We start from the raw sequence: 16,274 nt of genomic DNA, 5'->3' as shown, positions 1-16,274 counted from the left end.
TCAGTGTTGGTAGTCTGCTTTTTAAACGGGAAGAAGAAACAGGAAAACAAAAGAAAAAAAAAAAATCAGGGCATCTCTGCCAGACCCTTCCCACATGACTTCCAGTAAAGCAGTTTGGCTGTTTCCAGCATTCAGACTGCAAATAGACACAGCTTTTAAGTCAACAATCAGTGGATTCACCATTGGTCTAGAGTCCAGGGGAGTGGGGGGAGGATAGAAAAACAGACAGAGAGACAGGCTGACCAACACAGACACGGAGGAGCTTTGTTACCCTTTGAGGTAAGAGTAACGTTATTGCCACCATCGTCAGTATCAGCATCAACCATAGCTGTACTCTGCTGGAACGTGTGTTGTTGTTGAACAAGCCATCGTTCCGACAGGATTTCCTTTAATAATTTAACTGTCTGTTATGTAGAGAACAATAGATACTCGAGGTCATAGCAGTGCTGCTTTAGTTGGCAGCAGCATCAGTAGCACTATATGTTTAAGAATACTCAGGCATGGATTGATCAACCTGGCATGTATGTAGACATGCAGAGCGTTTGATGTGAAACATGTCATTTACTCATCAATGAAATTATCAATATAAACAAAAAATAATACCAAATATATCAGCCACTAATATCTGCTAGACTGAATGTGTGTGACCTTGTTTGCTTTAGCCTCATGTTGGTTTTTCATTTTTCTCCTCCCTCTTCCTTCCTCTTTCTCCCCTATCTCTTCATCTGTCTCCCTTCTCCTCTTCCTCAGATGAAGCTTTCAGTGATCGCAAGTTTGTTTTCCCTCCTGCTCCTCACTGAGGTAAATTCATCCATTTTCAATGATTGTGCAACTCTTGGCACATGAGTAATGACGTGTTCCAGGTGAAGGGAACAGTCAGATCAGAACAACGGGAACCTTTCTAAAGGTGTGGCAGGAATGGAATGAGTGATTGATGGACAGGTGCATGTCATGCCCAGTAATATCAATGACAGTGATCTAGGTGCATGCTGACAGGATGACATTAGTTAAGGGGTTAGTGGAGTGGAATCATCTGTGTAATTGTTAAACAACCACTTGGTCTGTAGAATAGAACTGCAGAAAATCCAGGACAGTCCTATCAGCTTTTTCCGATCCTGTAGTAAAACTTACAGGTAAAGACAGATTCAAATGGATACCATCATGGTGAATCGTGAAATACAATGCCCGAAAAACTGTTGACAGAGCAGTGACTGATGTGCCATCCCTCTCACTCCCTCTCTTTCTCTCTCACTCTCTCATGGTTGAGCAAAATGTAGTCCAGAATGTTGTATAGTTTTCAGCTGTTTCAGGAGCACTGGTTCATGGTTAAGCTTGATTTGAAATATTTCTGAGAAGCATCTGTAATCTGAGTGGATCTAGAGGGTTAGATGGCGTCATTTGTTTGATAAAGTACAGAAAGGTGGGTTTTTCTTCATAGATTCTACTGCCTCCTTTTATTTTGTTTAGAAAGAGGATGCAGCACAACAAAAAACATGTTCAGTTTGTTGCATTGGTCATTTTACCTGCATGTGAGACACACTACAGGCAGTCTTTATACTCTTTTATACCCCCTATGCTATATACCCCTTTATAAAACACTTTTTTCCACCAAGTGCACAGCTTATCACACCACAACAACTTTTACATGCAAAAGTGCTGCAGGTACAGTCCTCTCACACACACCCATGCGACCAACAGCTATTTTTCCGCTCTGTGGGTGCCTCAGTGCAGTACAGTGAAGTGTACAGTACAGTGAGTGGGCGCAAACTGGGGCATAGGTTTCACCGACATCATCAGAGCAAGTCGTGGGCGCCCGACAAGCCGGAGAGTGCCAGGAGGGGTGTGGACCCAGGCTGACGGACCTGCTCCTCTCCCCAGTGGAAGAAAGTGGCTGCTGAGGGCTTCTGGTTATTGCTGGCAGATGACAATAGGGCTCAGCTTGCACTCAAAACGAGGACCTTACCAACTGAGCCACTCGAGATCCCCGTCCTCGAGCCAAAGCGTTTCCATCCATCCCTCTGTCTTTCTATTCCTCCACACCCCTGCAACAGTCTTCCTCCGTCACAGTCTCCCTGTCCCCACAGGGCTTCTTCATCACCTTGGAGTCCAGCCTCTATCTCCCCTGCCTCACTGTGGACGCCCCCAAACTCAACGACCCGACGCTATCCTGGACCTTCACCCCCACTTCCCCACCCAACTCCTCCACCATCCCCCTCTCTTCCACTGGCGACCGTGTCCGTGTCTCTCAGAAGGATGGACATCTGTCCTTGAGTAGGGTGGGACTGGAGGACCAGGGGACATACACCTGCCAGGTGACGGGATACCTGGGTGACAGAATGGTCAAGCTGAAGAGCTCCTACCCAGTCGAGATTTACCGTGAGGAAACTTCACCCAATTCTCTTTCACTTTCTTTCACTCTTTTCTGGTCTTAGCATTGAAAGGTTCCAACACACTTTATTATTAGTATTGCCTACTAATTAGTACTAATTAACTTGAATGATAATAATTATCTTGGATAATAATAACTTGGATGGATACACTTCTGTTGTCTTGTGCTGGAAGTCATGCATCTGTTAAATGAATGTAATGTACTGTAATGTAACGTAATGCAGTGTAATGTAATGGAGTAAGATACACATGTATCATGTGGAACCGGGTGCCAGAGTAACAGAGTATGTATATGATTACATAACTAGGAAAACAATTAGTAAATTGGTAAGAGAGTTGTGTAACAGTAGGACCGAGGAAAGCGAATAGCAGAATTACTTTGTGAGCTGTTGAATGAACTCTCCAGTTCGTGTATAGCAGAGTAAGCTGAGTAAGTGGGTAACAGAGTGGTCGAGGCCAGCGTTAGCATGTTAGCCGAGGGGGATATGAAGAGGTGTGAGGAGAATGTTTTCTCCTGGTAAAGGTAGAGAAGGGTAACTCCTGTGTCAGCTGGTGGTGTAGAGGATCTACCCCAAAAGAAACACACAACAGTCCAAAGCACAGCATGATGTCACAATGCACCGCCCGGTGTTCTGTCTGCTCTCTGAGTCAGGGGTGCCTTACTTTAGGAGGAGCTCATCCAATCCAAGAGGGCTTGCCTCGGGAGTGTGGGTCCTGTTAAGTATGAAAGACAGATAATAGTTTTTCTTTACTTGCCTTGGGACTGTGGGTACTGTTAACTAAAAATGGTAGATAATGGGTTTTCATCACTTCATCAGTTACACTGTTTGATCATTGCAGTCTGCCACCTTCTCTCTCTCTCTCTCTCTCTCTCTCTCTCTCTCTCTCTCTCTCTCTCTCTCTCTCTCTCTCTCTCTCTCCCTCTCTCTCTCTGCCTTAGAGGCCCGCTTTGAGCTGTGGGAACTTGTGGAGGGGCAAACAGGAGGCAAACTGCGGCTTCCCTGCAGCCCCCCCCCCCCTGTTCTTCCCGCCAGCTCTCGCACCACCTATCAGGCGGTTTGGTACAAAGTGACGCAGCAGGGGAAGGAGAGGGTGTTCCCACGGATTAGGGGAGAGCTGGGGGAGGGAAGTGAGAGCAGATTCAGTTGGTCTTCTTCCAGCCATGAGAAAGATGACTATTCGCTTGAAATAAGTGACGGCACCCTGGAGGACTCAGGAGTGTACCAGTGTGATCTGGTAGAAAGTAGGACTCTACAGAAGCCCGTGTGGTCACAGAAGACAGAACTCAGCGTCAGAGGTGAGTTATTATTTTTTTCAGTCCTAGGACTGTTATTGCTACTAATATCACCATCGTTGTCATCATTAATGGTGATATCGTCTAATGCCTCCTCTTTCTTTGTGTTAGAGCCTCCCACTGAACCGCCTCCCCTGTGCTTGGACTACATATCGCCATGGGGAGACTGTGTGTCTGAGAGTTCTCGATCAGGGAGGGCAATCCTACAGGAGTCCCTGAATGAATTCTCCCTAAAAGTCTACTCCCAGCTCCGCGAAGCAGACAAAACCCAAAATCTGCTCTTCTCACCCATCAGCATCGCTTTGGTCCTGACACACCTGCTGTTGGGTAAGAGGAACTACTGGGGGGATCACAGAGAGGGGGAGGGCTAAGGACACATTAGCTGAGTCTCGACAAAGCCTCCTCCCCTTTGATGTTTGTGTATGCTGCACTGGGGCAGCAGTGTAGCATAGTGGTTAAGGAGCAGGACTGCCCCTCGGGGGCACTTCTGTTGTACCCTTACTTTACCTTACGAGTGCCTCAGTAAATATCCAGCTGTATAAATGGCTACCATTGTAAGAACCTGTAATTGATGTAAGTCGCTCTGGATAAGAGCGTCTGCTAAATGCCAATAATGTAACAACGAATCTAAACAACAATTTCTTGATTCTCTTTCTCACTCCTCTCCCGTTCTGTCTCTTACTCTCCTGCTCTCTGTCTGTCAGGCGCTGATGGCGACACCCGGATGCACCTGGAGAACGCCCTCAGTCTGCCACCTTCTTTCTCCTGCCTTCACAACGAGATAAAGAACCTGAGAGTTGAGCTGAAAGACAGCGTGGAGATTGCCTCCAACATCTACCACAGCCCTGGTACCCACACCTTTAAATCAGAGAGGGACCCCTATCCTAAAAGAATGAAGGAACCCTAATGCTCTTACCTTTAAAGAGAGGAAAGACCCTAGTACCCACACCCTTAAAGAAGGGAGGGACCCTAACACCCTCATCAGTTAAGAAAGAAGAGACCCTAATACCCTCACCCTTAAAGAAAGGAGGGACCTTAGGACCACCGCCCTTAAAGTTGTGATGAAGTGAAGAATCATTCTGTAAGTCTCTTTCTCTCTCTTTGTTTTCCTCCTTTTTGCCCTGTCTGTCTTCCAGAGCTGATGTTGAATGACCTCTTCATCAACCAATCAAAGCTGTTCTACAGTGCGGTGCCGGAGAAACTCACCAATAGCAGTGAGAAGAATGTGGAAATGATCAATAACTGGGTGGCAGAGAAGACTCACCATCGTATCAAGGAACTGGTCGACTCAATGCCGCAGGAATCTTTGCTGGCGTTACTAAATGCTGTCTACTTTAAGGGTCGGTTTCCATGCCTTTCATCGTCGTTGTTGTTGTGACTGTTATTATTTTCATTTATCATTCCGTAATTTCAAGTGTGATCCGGTGACTGCAGTGAGACTGTGTGTGTGTTTTGCGCTTCAGGAGTTGCACCCAAACACAACTGTGTGTGTCCGCGTGTGTGTGCCTGCATAGCTGCAAATGATAGCTTACAGTACAATATGAAGCGGATCTACACTCATAGACACACATCTGTAAGGTGAACACAGGAGATAAAGCAGTTGATAACGGGCACTCATATGAACCTGAGATACTGTAACTGTAATCAGAACCCAAGAGGTTCTGTACAGAATGTTCATTTTATCTTAATTATTATATCTTTATCAAACTGTTCACAAGGCATTACAGCCGTCAGAAACAGGTGGTTACTCTGTCTCTCTCTGCCGTCTGTGCTTTAGGGAAGTGGAGGGTGGTGTTTGAGGGCGTCAATAAAAACGCCCCGTTCGTCTCTTTGACGGGAGACGTCATCAACACCCCTGTACTGTACAGCAGTAAATACAAGCTGGTCCAACACTACGTCCCGCCCCTCCGGGCACAGGTACCGAGAGAAACCTTTCAGTAGTAAGAAACACACATGCCGTCTGATTCAAGGGGCTTTGTGCTTGGGTGTGCATTGGTGTGCCTGCCTGACTGCAGGTGCACTACGTATTGATAAATACTGATAGGACATAAGTGATTTAATGCGATACTATTGATTCAGTATATGTGACCAGTGGACAACATATTGATTTCAAGTGTTAGTACACAAAGTGCTGATTTGTGAAAAGTAATAAATATGCTATAGAAATACATAGAAGTATTACTGAAATTGTAGAAATAAAAAGCGTGTAAAGCAGTGAGTTGTATGATCGTAGTGCACTAAGTATCTATTTTGGCATGTTTGAATAGTGTACTATCATTTATCCACTATTCCTGTGATAGCAGTGTTCAGTGCACAAGCCTTTATTGGGGTAAGACTGAGTAGCTCTAGCATTTTTATTCCCTGTTATTCCCCATCTCTACCTCTAGGTGGCAGAGTTTCCCCTGTCAGGGAAGATGAGCCTCTACATCCTGCTCCCCTCCACCCCCTCTGCGGAGGGCCTGCAGGCACTGGAGGAGAGGATGAGCCCTGTCACGGTGAAGACCATGGTGGAGACACTGAGCAAAGTGGCCCCTCAGATGACCGAGGTCATGCTGCCCAAAATCAAGCTGGATATCAAAACTAACCTAATGGATCTGCTGGATGGCATGGGTACGAGGCCCTGTGTCTGTCAGTCTGTGTCTGGATATATCTGTCTGTCTGAGTGTCTGTCTGGATATATCTGTCTCTCTGAGTGTCTGTCTGGATATATCTGTCTCTCTGAGTATCTATCTGTATATATCTGTCTGTCTGAGTGTCTGGCTGTCTGTATCTGTCTGTATATATCTGCCTGTTTGAGTGGCTGTGTGTGTCTATACGTGTGCGTGTGTGTGTATCTATACGTGTGCGCGTGCGCATGCATGTGAGTGTGTGTGTGCGTGTGCACGTGTGCGTGTGTGTGCGTGTGTGCGTGTGTGCGTGTGTGCGTGTGCGTGTATGTATCAGGCTGAGCGTGTGTGTGTGTGTGTGTATCTATATGTGTGCGTGTGCGCATGCTCATGCGTGTGAGTGTGTGTGTGTGTGTGCGTGTGCGTGTGTGTGTTATATGGAAAAATAGCAAAAAAAAAAAAGAAAAAACCTCACCAAAACTGTAACTATGTCAGCACAAAAAGATACAGATGGTGGTTAAATGTGTTTTCTCCATTTCTCCTCTCTCAGTCCAAGTCAGTGAAGCTTTACTGGCAAGAGCAACTAAAGCAGTGCTGCTGTGTAGAATATGAGCTGTGGCTGTGGTTAAGTATAAGGAAGGATGTCTCTCCCTCTCAGGTCTGACGGATCTCTTTGACGCCCCTAAGCTGTGCGGCCTCACCTCGATGCACACGGACACGCCCCTCTCGCTGACGGACGCCCGGCACCGCGCCTTCCTCTCTCTGACGGAGGAGGGGGTGGAGGCGGGGGCCGTCACCTCCCTCTCCTTCTCCCGCTCCTTCCCCACCTTCACCGCTCTGCGGCCCTTCGTGATGGTGCTGTGGAACCACGAGGTCCAAAGCCCACTCTTCATGGGGAGGGTGACCAAGCCCTGAAGGGGAGGGTGGAGGGCGGGGGGTGAGGGGGAGAGAGAAGGAGAAAGGCAGAAAGAGAGAGAGGGAGAGAGAGAGAGAGAGAGAGAGAGAGAGGGGGGAGGAAGAGAGAGGGAGAGCAGGGGAGAAGAGAGAGAGTGAGAGAGAGAGGGGGGGGGGAGGAAGAGAGAGGGACAGCAGGGGAGAAAAGAGAGAGAGAGAGAGAGGGGGGGGGGGAGGAAGAGAGAGGGAGAGCAGGGGAGAAAAGAGAGAGAGAGAGAGAGAGAGAGAGAATAATTGTATCTGAATATGACTCAGTGTTTGCCTGTGAGAGCCAAAATGCAATCATTATTTTTAAATCTGTTATGCAAAAACAATGGCATTTCTATACTTTAAGCACACACATTTGCTTGCCAGTCTAGGCTGGGATAGTTTTTATATCTTTTTTAATCTCACCTGGAAAATGCTGATGGGGAAAAATATGATCAATGATAAACCAACTACTGCATTGGACCTACATGAGACCCTTTCTTTGATTATTTGACACATTGAATGTATTTGAATATACATACCTGTTCCACAGAAACGCTGAAAATGCTGCAGGGTTACAATGTGTAATTAAAGGTAATAAAAAAGATACAATCTTCACCTTTACAACCAGCCTGCTCTTTTTCCTGTACATTTCATTAGTCTGAGGCACACAAATCACCCCTTCCAGACCGCACTACATGTGGACACCAGCACATATGTATCACTGAGGCCAGCAGTCATGTCCTCCCCGGGTCCTCTGGGATCTACTTTAGCATAATACACAAAATGAGCACAGAATTGCTTTTTAATAATAGCCCTGAGATTCGCATGCATGCCCTCCGGGTGTAATCTAGTTATGATTGTGATTTATATTAGAGTTGCACTCAGGGGTATGCGTTTTAATTGGATTAGATGACTCCCTGTCATCTTTAAGGTAGTTGTCTGCCATGGGCTATATTCCACTGTGACTTCTAATCCTCTGTAAGTCTTCCAAATAATACTAATACTACTACTAATAATAAGACTAATTCGACTACTACTACTTCTGCTAATATTATTACTACTACTACTATCACTGCTACTACTACTACAACTACTACTACTACTAATAATAATAATAAAAGAAATTTCTGCTATGCCTACTCCAGACGTGTTACTACTGTCTATTAAAAATAATCATCTTTGTTCAAATGACTTTCAGACTCACGTAGGCCAATGACTCTCCTGACAGTTAAACACTTTTCACAACACAACTGCAGTTTCCTCTTCTGCCACGCTTGCTGAAAGGCGGTCACTCACGTCTGCCCCCATTCAAAACGCACCCTGGAGGATCCCACTTGACCTCGTCTTTTACCTCTCCAGCACTATCTCCTCGGATCCTTTCATTGGTGGTTAATAAAAAACGCGTAAACACATGAAAAAGAAAGCGGATCTTGCGTTTTTTTTTTTTTTAAATGATGCCATATTTGACATAGTGGTCGATGAGGGAGAAAGTTTGGGTTTTAGATGAATGCATACAAATGTGAATCTATGCAGACTGATGGGAGAAGATTATATGATTTATATATACATATATATATATATATATATATATATATATATATATATATATATATACACTTATTTATACAGTACCAGTCAAAAGTTTGGACACACCTGATTAAGATAATGGGACACATGCATTCAAAGACATTTTGATGTAAAAGCGTATGCCTAAATGCTTGAAATTTGTTTCTTGGACAAATATAAATAGTGAAGCTGATGCCTATGCATGGATTTTTTTTTTCTAAAAAAATTTTACATTTAACATATTTTTTGGCTACTTTGAAGATTCTGAAATATATGATAGATTAACACTGTTTTGGTCACCGCATAATTCCATGTGTTATTTCATAGCTTTGACATCCTTGCTATTGTTCTAAAATGTGAAAAATAGTAAAAACAAAAGGAAAACCCTTCTGTGAGTAGGTGTGTCCAAACTTTTGACTGGTACTGTGTGCATTTTCCTGCGCTAACATGTTTCACATTTACACGCATGATACATCTGAGGCTAAAGCCTTGATCTGATCCATTGCAGAGTACTTGTCACTTCCCATCTCAGTCGCTTGGGCTGCTGGTGCCGAGGGTCATCTTCTCTGGCTGAAAACACATCATGACATTATTCTCCCCAGCAGATCTCTGAATGCTGAGCCGCTCCTAAAGCAAACTTTTCTATTTATCCTGTGTTTATGCTGCTGTGTTGCTAATTAATTAGGCTTCGGTGCATCGCTGCAGGATTCAGCAGCAGCGGCTAGCCAGGGATTCAAACCCTCAGCTTGCTGGTTACAAGAGTAGCTGCCTAAACCTTGATCTCACGCACATTTTTACAGGCCAAGAGCTTGAAACTGTGCCTGTTACTGTGGCAGCTATTTATCACCAATGCTTATGTAGAAAGGGCTCACCTGCAATGCATTGGAATAATGTAGAAGTGAAATTCTCTGACATCATAACTGTAAAAACATCAGCTCATTCTGCTTCGCTGTGTTGAAACAACCCAGCTGTTTTTGAAATCTGCTTTGACCTCTGATACCAGCTGCTCCAGCACAGAGGTGATGTACATTCTGGGTTCTGGTGTTCCAGTTATTATAATTTAAGGTGAATCCACTGGCAAAAGGAACAAGTGACAAATTCATCTACACTGTGTGCTTGTCCAGACTGTGAGATTATAGCTCCATGATTATAACATGCAATTTGCACATGTACTGGCCATTGATATTAGCCTCTAATGAGCGGATACCCTACGGAGCCCCCCTGGTGACATTGGTAGGAAAAATATTATTGCGTGACCACAAGATCAATAACTCGTGGCCACGAGTTAGTAAGGCGTAGGAACGTGATAACTAAATTGTGGTCACGTCTTAATAATGCGTGGCAACAAGATACAGAATCTGCTGTTTACTGACAACACCGGGCGAGCTATACCACACAGGCATATACATTTTATTCGACTGAAAGCTGAAAACACAAAGCCAAACTCCAGAGAGACGGCCTCACCACGGAGATGTTCGCATTTAGTTTATTTGAACTGTAATTACACAGACTCCCCACACGATGGCAGCCACACCACATGATCCACATAGACGGTCGGTGAAATTTCAGGGCAGCCGTTTGGGGTTACACGCACACCTTTTCTGAGTGAAACGTTTGCATATGCTGCTTTGAGATAACTTTATCCTCTCATACATTCTCTTCTCTCTCTTAGATCTCCCACCCCTTCCTCGCTCAAAGAGGAAGACGAGACATTGAAAAACGACAGTTAAGTTTCGGCTAAAAAAAAAACAAACGACAATATACAGTTTCATTACCCTGAATTGCCCAGTACAAAAAATAAACACATCCAACGACAAGTAATGCAGCTGTACAAATGTAAACATAGGCGCTATACAATGCACGTTTCCATTACTAATCAAACAGACAACGGAATCTGACATGTGATTACTTTATCAGCGAAACAGGGCTTGTTCTCTTCTCTTTTCATTTGAATCGATGCTGCACAGATAATGGCAGATCATAATGTCAGATCCCCCGATCTTCACAGAATTCGGATCGACTGTGAGGGTGGACTCAGAGAATGAATATAACATGACTCGTCCCATGACTCATCCGTATTAGGTAAAGATCGGTGACTCTGCGCCGAATCCGCGCAGCATCGATCCAGAAACGACAACAGCAACAACAATTACAACTACAAAAAAATAAGACCATACATAATAGCCTTCGCACATGCACGGCGGGACCATAACACACGCTGTCCATGGTAACTGCCACACACAGAGCTATATCTAAGGTCAGGAGAGATACTGAAATTGAGAACAAATCATATTCATGCTGGAAATTAAGTATTACGTCGTTGATAATCGTTTGACCGTTACCAAGTGCATAGACTGACACGGGAGAGGCAGTGTGTCCATGGATGTGCTTGTACGCCAGAGGGTGTCCGTTCCCGGGGAGCTGCATGCCCGGCAGATGTCCTGCCTGTCAGTAAAGTTCCCCTGGCTCCGTCCGCTCCGCTGAGTTCATCTGCCGCACGCTGCGGCACCTACGTGTTTTTCCAACGCGCGCTGAGATACAGTAATTACCGAGAATATGGCACCAACACAGCTGTGATCTTCAGCTGTGGTGACAGTGTGTGCTGTACAAACAGGTCAGAAATCATTATCAAAAAAAAATTAAAAAGAAAAGAGGTCGAGTCAAACAGAATGAATGATTGGGCCCATTAAATATTCAAGAGCAGAGATTTCTCTGCGGGAGAACATGAGCGCGACCTTGCTGGATTTGAGCCTGCTGCCTCCTGTTGCGTAACCCGTGAGAAGCAGAGAGAGTGTCTGTGGATGTGCTTTAAAAAAGGAAAAAAAGAAACACCACTTCAGTCCGTGTCACAAAGACGCGCACCGGCAGGGAGCGAGCCCATGTGCCCGCGGCTCCGCTGCGCGCAAAGACGCTGACGTCCGGGGTCCGAAACGCGGCTCAGCGTCGGCCCAAAGCGCCGCCTTAATCCCTTAAAGGGGCGTAACAAAGGGGATTCGGCCGTCACCGCGAAATCCCCGGCCTTAAAGGGACATCCGTAATGGAGGACGACACTTCGGATCTCTGGTCCTGGGAAGTGGTCTTCCTCATTATTGGGTATCCTTGTAGTCTTGATTCTTCACCCCCACCCCTCCCTTGCCCTGATTTAAACAAAGCAATGCGTCTAGCTCCATCAGAGCGCTCTGCGTGGATTTAGGAGCATATCTCACCCTTTCAAGATTTAGATTAGCCCGGGCACTGACATTGTCCCATTGTCCCTGTTTCTGTCTTTCCGTTCGTCTGTCTCTCTCCTCTCTCCATCTCTGCCTTCTGTCTCTCACCCCCTCGTCTCCCTTCCCCTCCCTCTCCGCTTACAGATTCATGTAAATGTTAGAGTGACAGACACAAAGACAGACAGCTCCGGAGAGGCGCGCAGACGCGGCGGCGGAGGGGATGCTTTGTGCTTTTGCTTGTGCATTCGGGAAGCGGTGGCTGTCTTTGGCAGCCGGAATTACAGCCGACCGCGGCGACCTTTCACACCAGGCGCCTCTCCACACTCACTTACATAGTGGTACTTATTGAGTAATTACACATTTGTATTTAACAGCTGTTCCGATTCAGAAACGGTCCGAAGGACAGGCTGTGCCGACACAGAGGGGACCACGTGAACAGTCACAATGACGACAGTGACATCACAAATGTGCGATCTATGTCACAGCAGGCACGGTGAGATGCTATTTTGAGGTTGATGACGTCAGATTTTCACAAAAAAATATCTGAGTCACGAGCTGACAGAGTAAAAAAAAGGAGTTAACATGAACTGTCACAATGGTGATGACAATTATAATGATGATGATGAATATTATTATTATTATTATTATCATTATTATTACTGACAGTATATAATTATTGCAGTTACTGCTCAATGGTTAGTTGAGTGTATATATGAAATTATGTGTATATAATTTATCATTATTGGCTTATTATATAGTGTGTCATGCTATATGTGTGGGCTTGCGTGTTTTTGCATGGAAGTGTGTGCGGATGCATCTCGGAAAGTAATGTGTGCGTGCTGAAATGTGTCCAGTCATGTGTGTGTGTGTGTGAGTGTGTGTACGTGCGCCTTTGTGGGCATTTATGTGTATGATTGTGTTTGTGTCCATGCCTTCTGTGTGCGTGCTGGTTCCTGTATTCGCCTGTGCACAAGTATGTGTGCATTTCTGTGATTTCATGCATGTGTGTGCATGTGCATGTGTGGTGTGTGTGTGTGTGTGTGTGTGTGTGTGTATGTGTGCGCATGTGTGCATGTGTGTGTGTGCGTGTGTGTATGTGTGTGTGTGTGTGTGTGTGTATGTGTGCGTGTGTGCGTGTGTGCATGTGCGTATGTGGTGTGTGTGTATGTGTGTGTGTGTGTGTGTGTGTGTGTGTGTATTAGTCACTGCTGGGAGCACACTGCTGAGTGAGCGTGTGCCAGTACTCCACTTTTTTCCCTGTGTATTTTAGGCATTCAAACCAGTGCTTCAGCCTCTCTCCTTTCGCATTGATCCCCAACTCCACCCCTCCTGAGAAACAGAGAGAGCGAGGGAGAAGGAGAGAGGAAGCAGGGGAGAGGGAGAGAGAGGGGGCGAGAGAGAGAGAAAGAGAAGGGAGAGAAAGAGAGAAGGAGAGGGGGAAAGAGAGGGAAGAGAAGGGAGAGAAGGAGAGAAAGAGAGGGGGAGAGAGAGAGAGAGAGAGAAGTAGATGAGAAGGGAAGGGAGACAGGGAGGGAGAGAGAGTGACAGACGAGGGGGGAGGGAAGAGGAAGGGTTGAACTCATTATTCCTGGAAATCAAGGCTAACGATCGATGGTTCAGTATTCCTCTGCTGAATGATATTAAACATTACCTGCACTACCTCAGACAGGCTTAATGAGGGTGTCTCCGTGGCGATATGGCTGTAGACAGCTCAGAGCCAGCAGTGCAATCTGGCAGACAGAGAGCCCTGGGCAGGGACCGTCTCCAAACTCCCCCCCCTTACATTACTTTACTTTAACATTACATTATTGTAATCTAACATATGCTCTTATCCAGAATGCCTTACATAGGTTACATTTTTACATGCTATCTATTTATACAGTTGGAGGCAGTACTGAGGCAATTGTGGGTTAAGTAGCTTTTCCCAAGAGTGCAGCAGCAGTGCCCCAGTGGGGAATCAAACCAGAAACCTTTCAATTACAAGCCCTGCCCCTTACCACTATGCTACACTGCTGCCACAAAACAGGGACACAGCCTCAAATTCATCATCAGGGTCAATCCAAGCATTGTTCAATACACACACATGGGCGCGCACACACACACGTGCGCACACACACACACACACACTCACACACACACACACACACACACACACACACACACACACACACACACACACACACACACACACACACACACACACACTCACACACACAGGGCAGGCAGATCAGGCTGACTATCCTGCAGCAGATGCCACTCATGCTCTCAGCTCCTGGTGCCAGGTGCATGTCACCTGTCAGAGAGGGCTGGCTGCCATGCATTCCTGTGCACACCTGCACCCCCCCCCCCCCCGCCCCGCCCCCCCCGTCACCGAGCAGAGTGTCTCTCCTCCCTCTCTGTCTGTTCTTCCATCTCTCCGTCTGTCTGTCTGTCCATCTGGCTCTCCCTCTCTTCTCTGTCTACCATTCTTTTCCTCCTCTCTGAACTTCTCTTCAAGCTCAGACTGCATGACTGGCGCATGTGGTATTTCTGCACACACTGTCCAAGGCTACGAGTTATTGACAGATCAGAGGGGCCCACTTCATAACAATTACAGGCATAATCAATGCTGCTAATAACTGTGAGTTCTTAGTACCAATAACTGACACTGGTAATCAATCCCATTAACAAAGGGACAGATAGGATGATGACTATGGCCCCATTCATACACCACATCTCATACTGTTCCTGTGTGATGAGCCCTGTTATATAGAATAAAGCTAAATCCTTTAGCTGCTGCACTCACTTCTTTCAGACTCAACTGAAACCTGAGAATGTTAAGTCCCTCTGCTCTCTCAAGCTGATCATCTCCCTTCTTCCATCTCTCTCCCTCTTTCTCACTCTTTCTTTCTCCCCCTCTCTCTCTCTCCCTTTCTTTCTTTCCCTCTCTCTCGCTCAACCCACCTCCATTGCTTAGCTTTTCCTCTTCCTTCGCTTCCCCATCTTGTTTTCAAGTCTCTTCTCATTCTCGCCCTCTCCTCACCCTCCCCTCTCTCTCCTACCCTCTCCTCCTCCCTCTCCTCACCCTCCCCTCTCTCTCCTACCCTCTCCTCCTTCCTCTCCTCTCCCACCTCTCTCTCTCCTACCCTCTCCTCCTTCCTCTCCTCACCCTCCCCTCTCTCTCCTACCCTCTCCTCCTCCCTCTCCTCTCCCTCCTCTCTCTCTCCTACCCTCTCCTCCTTCCTCTCCTCTCCCTCCTCTCTCTCTCCTACCCTCTCCTCCTTCCTCTCCTCTCCCTCCTCTCTCTCTCCTACCCTCTCCTCCTTCCTCTCCTCACCCTCCCCTCTCTCTCCTACCCTCTCCTCCTTCCTCTCCTCTCCCTCCTCTCTCTCTCCTACCCTCTCCTCCTTCCTGTCTTCCCCTCCTTCCCCCCCTCTCCTCTCCCTCTCTTCCTCCCCCTCCTACTCCTCCTGTTTATTGTTAAATAATCTCAACGGTTTAGACAGGCATGGTGTACAGGGGATGCTGTCTGGGTGTGTGAAGAGGATGTCTACAAATGTTGCCTATTGTGAAGATATGCTTTATTAATTTTATTTATCAATTAGCTTTTATTTTTCAATTTTTTTTGGCCAGGTGATCAAATGTGGTTCTTACGCCTTATGACTTTTATGGGTTTAGCTTGTGAGTAACCTGGATTATGTGTCTGTAAAAGGCATGAAACTGTTTCATGTTTCAATAAAAGGGCATCTCGTCCTCCTCCCTCTCTCCCCCTTCTTTCCCTCACCCCCCCCTCTCTCTCTCCCTCTCCCTCTCCCCCTCCCTCTCTCTTTCTCCCTCTCCCTCTCCCTCTCCCTCTCCCTCTCCCTCTCCCCCTCCCTCTCCCCCTCCCTCTCCCTCTCCCTCTCCCCCTCCCTCTCCCTCTCCCTCTCCATCTCCCTCTCCCCCCCCCCCCCCCCCCCCCTCTCCCTCTTACCTATAAAGTCATTGCTCATTCCTAGGTCATAGTCCCACACTGAAATTTCCAGGGTCTTCTTGGCCAGTTGGTCATGTGGTACTTCATAAACAAACTCCTGAGGGAATGGAGAGAGGGAGTGAGAGAAGGAAAGAGAAAGAGAGAGGTGAAACAGATGGTATACAGAGATACAGCCCTGGCTGATAAAGGTATCAATTGCTTCACATGATCAAGTCCTTGGGGGGGACACCATGACAAATCCTTTTAAAATGCACTGCTGATAAGAATCAAATCAGTTTGAACAGAGGTGATTTTTACAAGGAGAGCACTCCCTACCCCATGTTCGGGATTGTTAA

The 16,274-nt window shown here is 46.4% G+C and overlaps 2 protein-coding genes across 2 annotated transcripts in view; one reads left to right on the top strand and one right to left on the bottom strand.

The window, feature by feature from the left end:
* Positions 1 to 167: 167 nt before the first annotated feature.
* serping1 (serpin peptidase inhibitor, clade G (C1 inhibitor), member 1) lies at positions 168 to 7,267 on the top strand. Its single transcript, XM_036517298.1, has 10 exons — positions 168 to 279; positions 751 to 801; positions 2,085 to 2,376; positions 3,329 to 3,685; positions 3,794 to 4,009; positions 4,387 to 4,530; positions 4,819 to 5,022; positions 5,460 to 5,599; positions 6,070 to 6,292; positions 6,947 to 7,267. Exons 2-10 carry the CDS (start codon positions 751 to 753, stop codon positions 7,201 to 7,203), a joined length of 1,884 nt encoding a protein of 627 aa, XP_036373191.1. The 5' UTR covers positions 168 to 279; the 3' UTR covers positions 7,204 to 7,267.
* Positions 7,268 to 13,128: 5,861 nt separating this feature from the next.
* Positions 13,129 to 16,274, bottom strand: part of doc2d (double C2-like domains, delta) — an 18,454-nt gene continuing 15,308 nt past the window's right edge. The window contains exons 10-11 of the mRNA XM_036516772.1: positions 15,940 to 16,036; positions 13,129 to 13,316 (exon numbers count right to left, since the gene is read on the bottom strand). Of these exons, the coding sequence (XP_036372665.1) occupies positions 13,186 to 13,316; positions 15,940 to 16,036 (228 nt within the window). The 3' untranslated portion in view covers positions 13,129 to 13,185. The remainder of the gene's footprint in view (positions 13,317 to 15,939; positions 16,037 to 16,274) is intronic.

The sequence above is a fragment of the Megalops cyprinoides genome, chromosome 22, assembly GCF_013368585.1.
Source record: "Megalops cyprinoides isolate fMegCyp1 chromosome 22, fMegCyp1.pri, whole genome shotgun sequence".
Lineage (NCBI taxonomy): Eukaryota > Metazoa > Chordata > Actinopteri > Elopiformes > Megalopidae > Megalops > Megalops cyprinoides.
The sequence above is the reverse complement of the archived record's forward strand: the minus strand, read 5'-3'. Positions and strand labels throughout refer to the sequence as shown.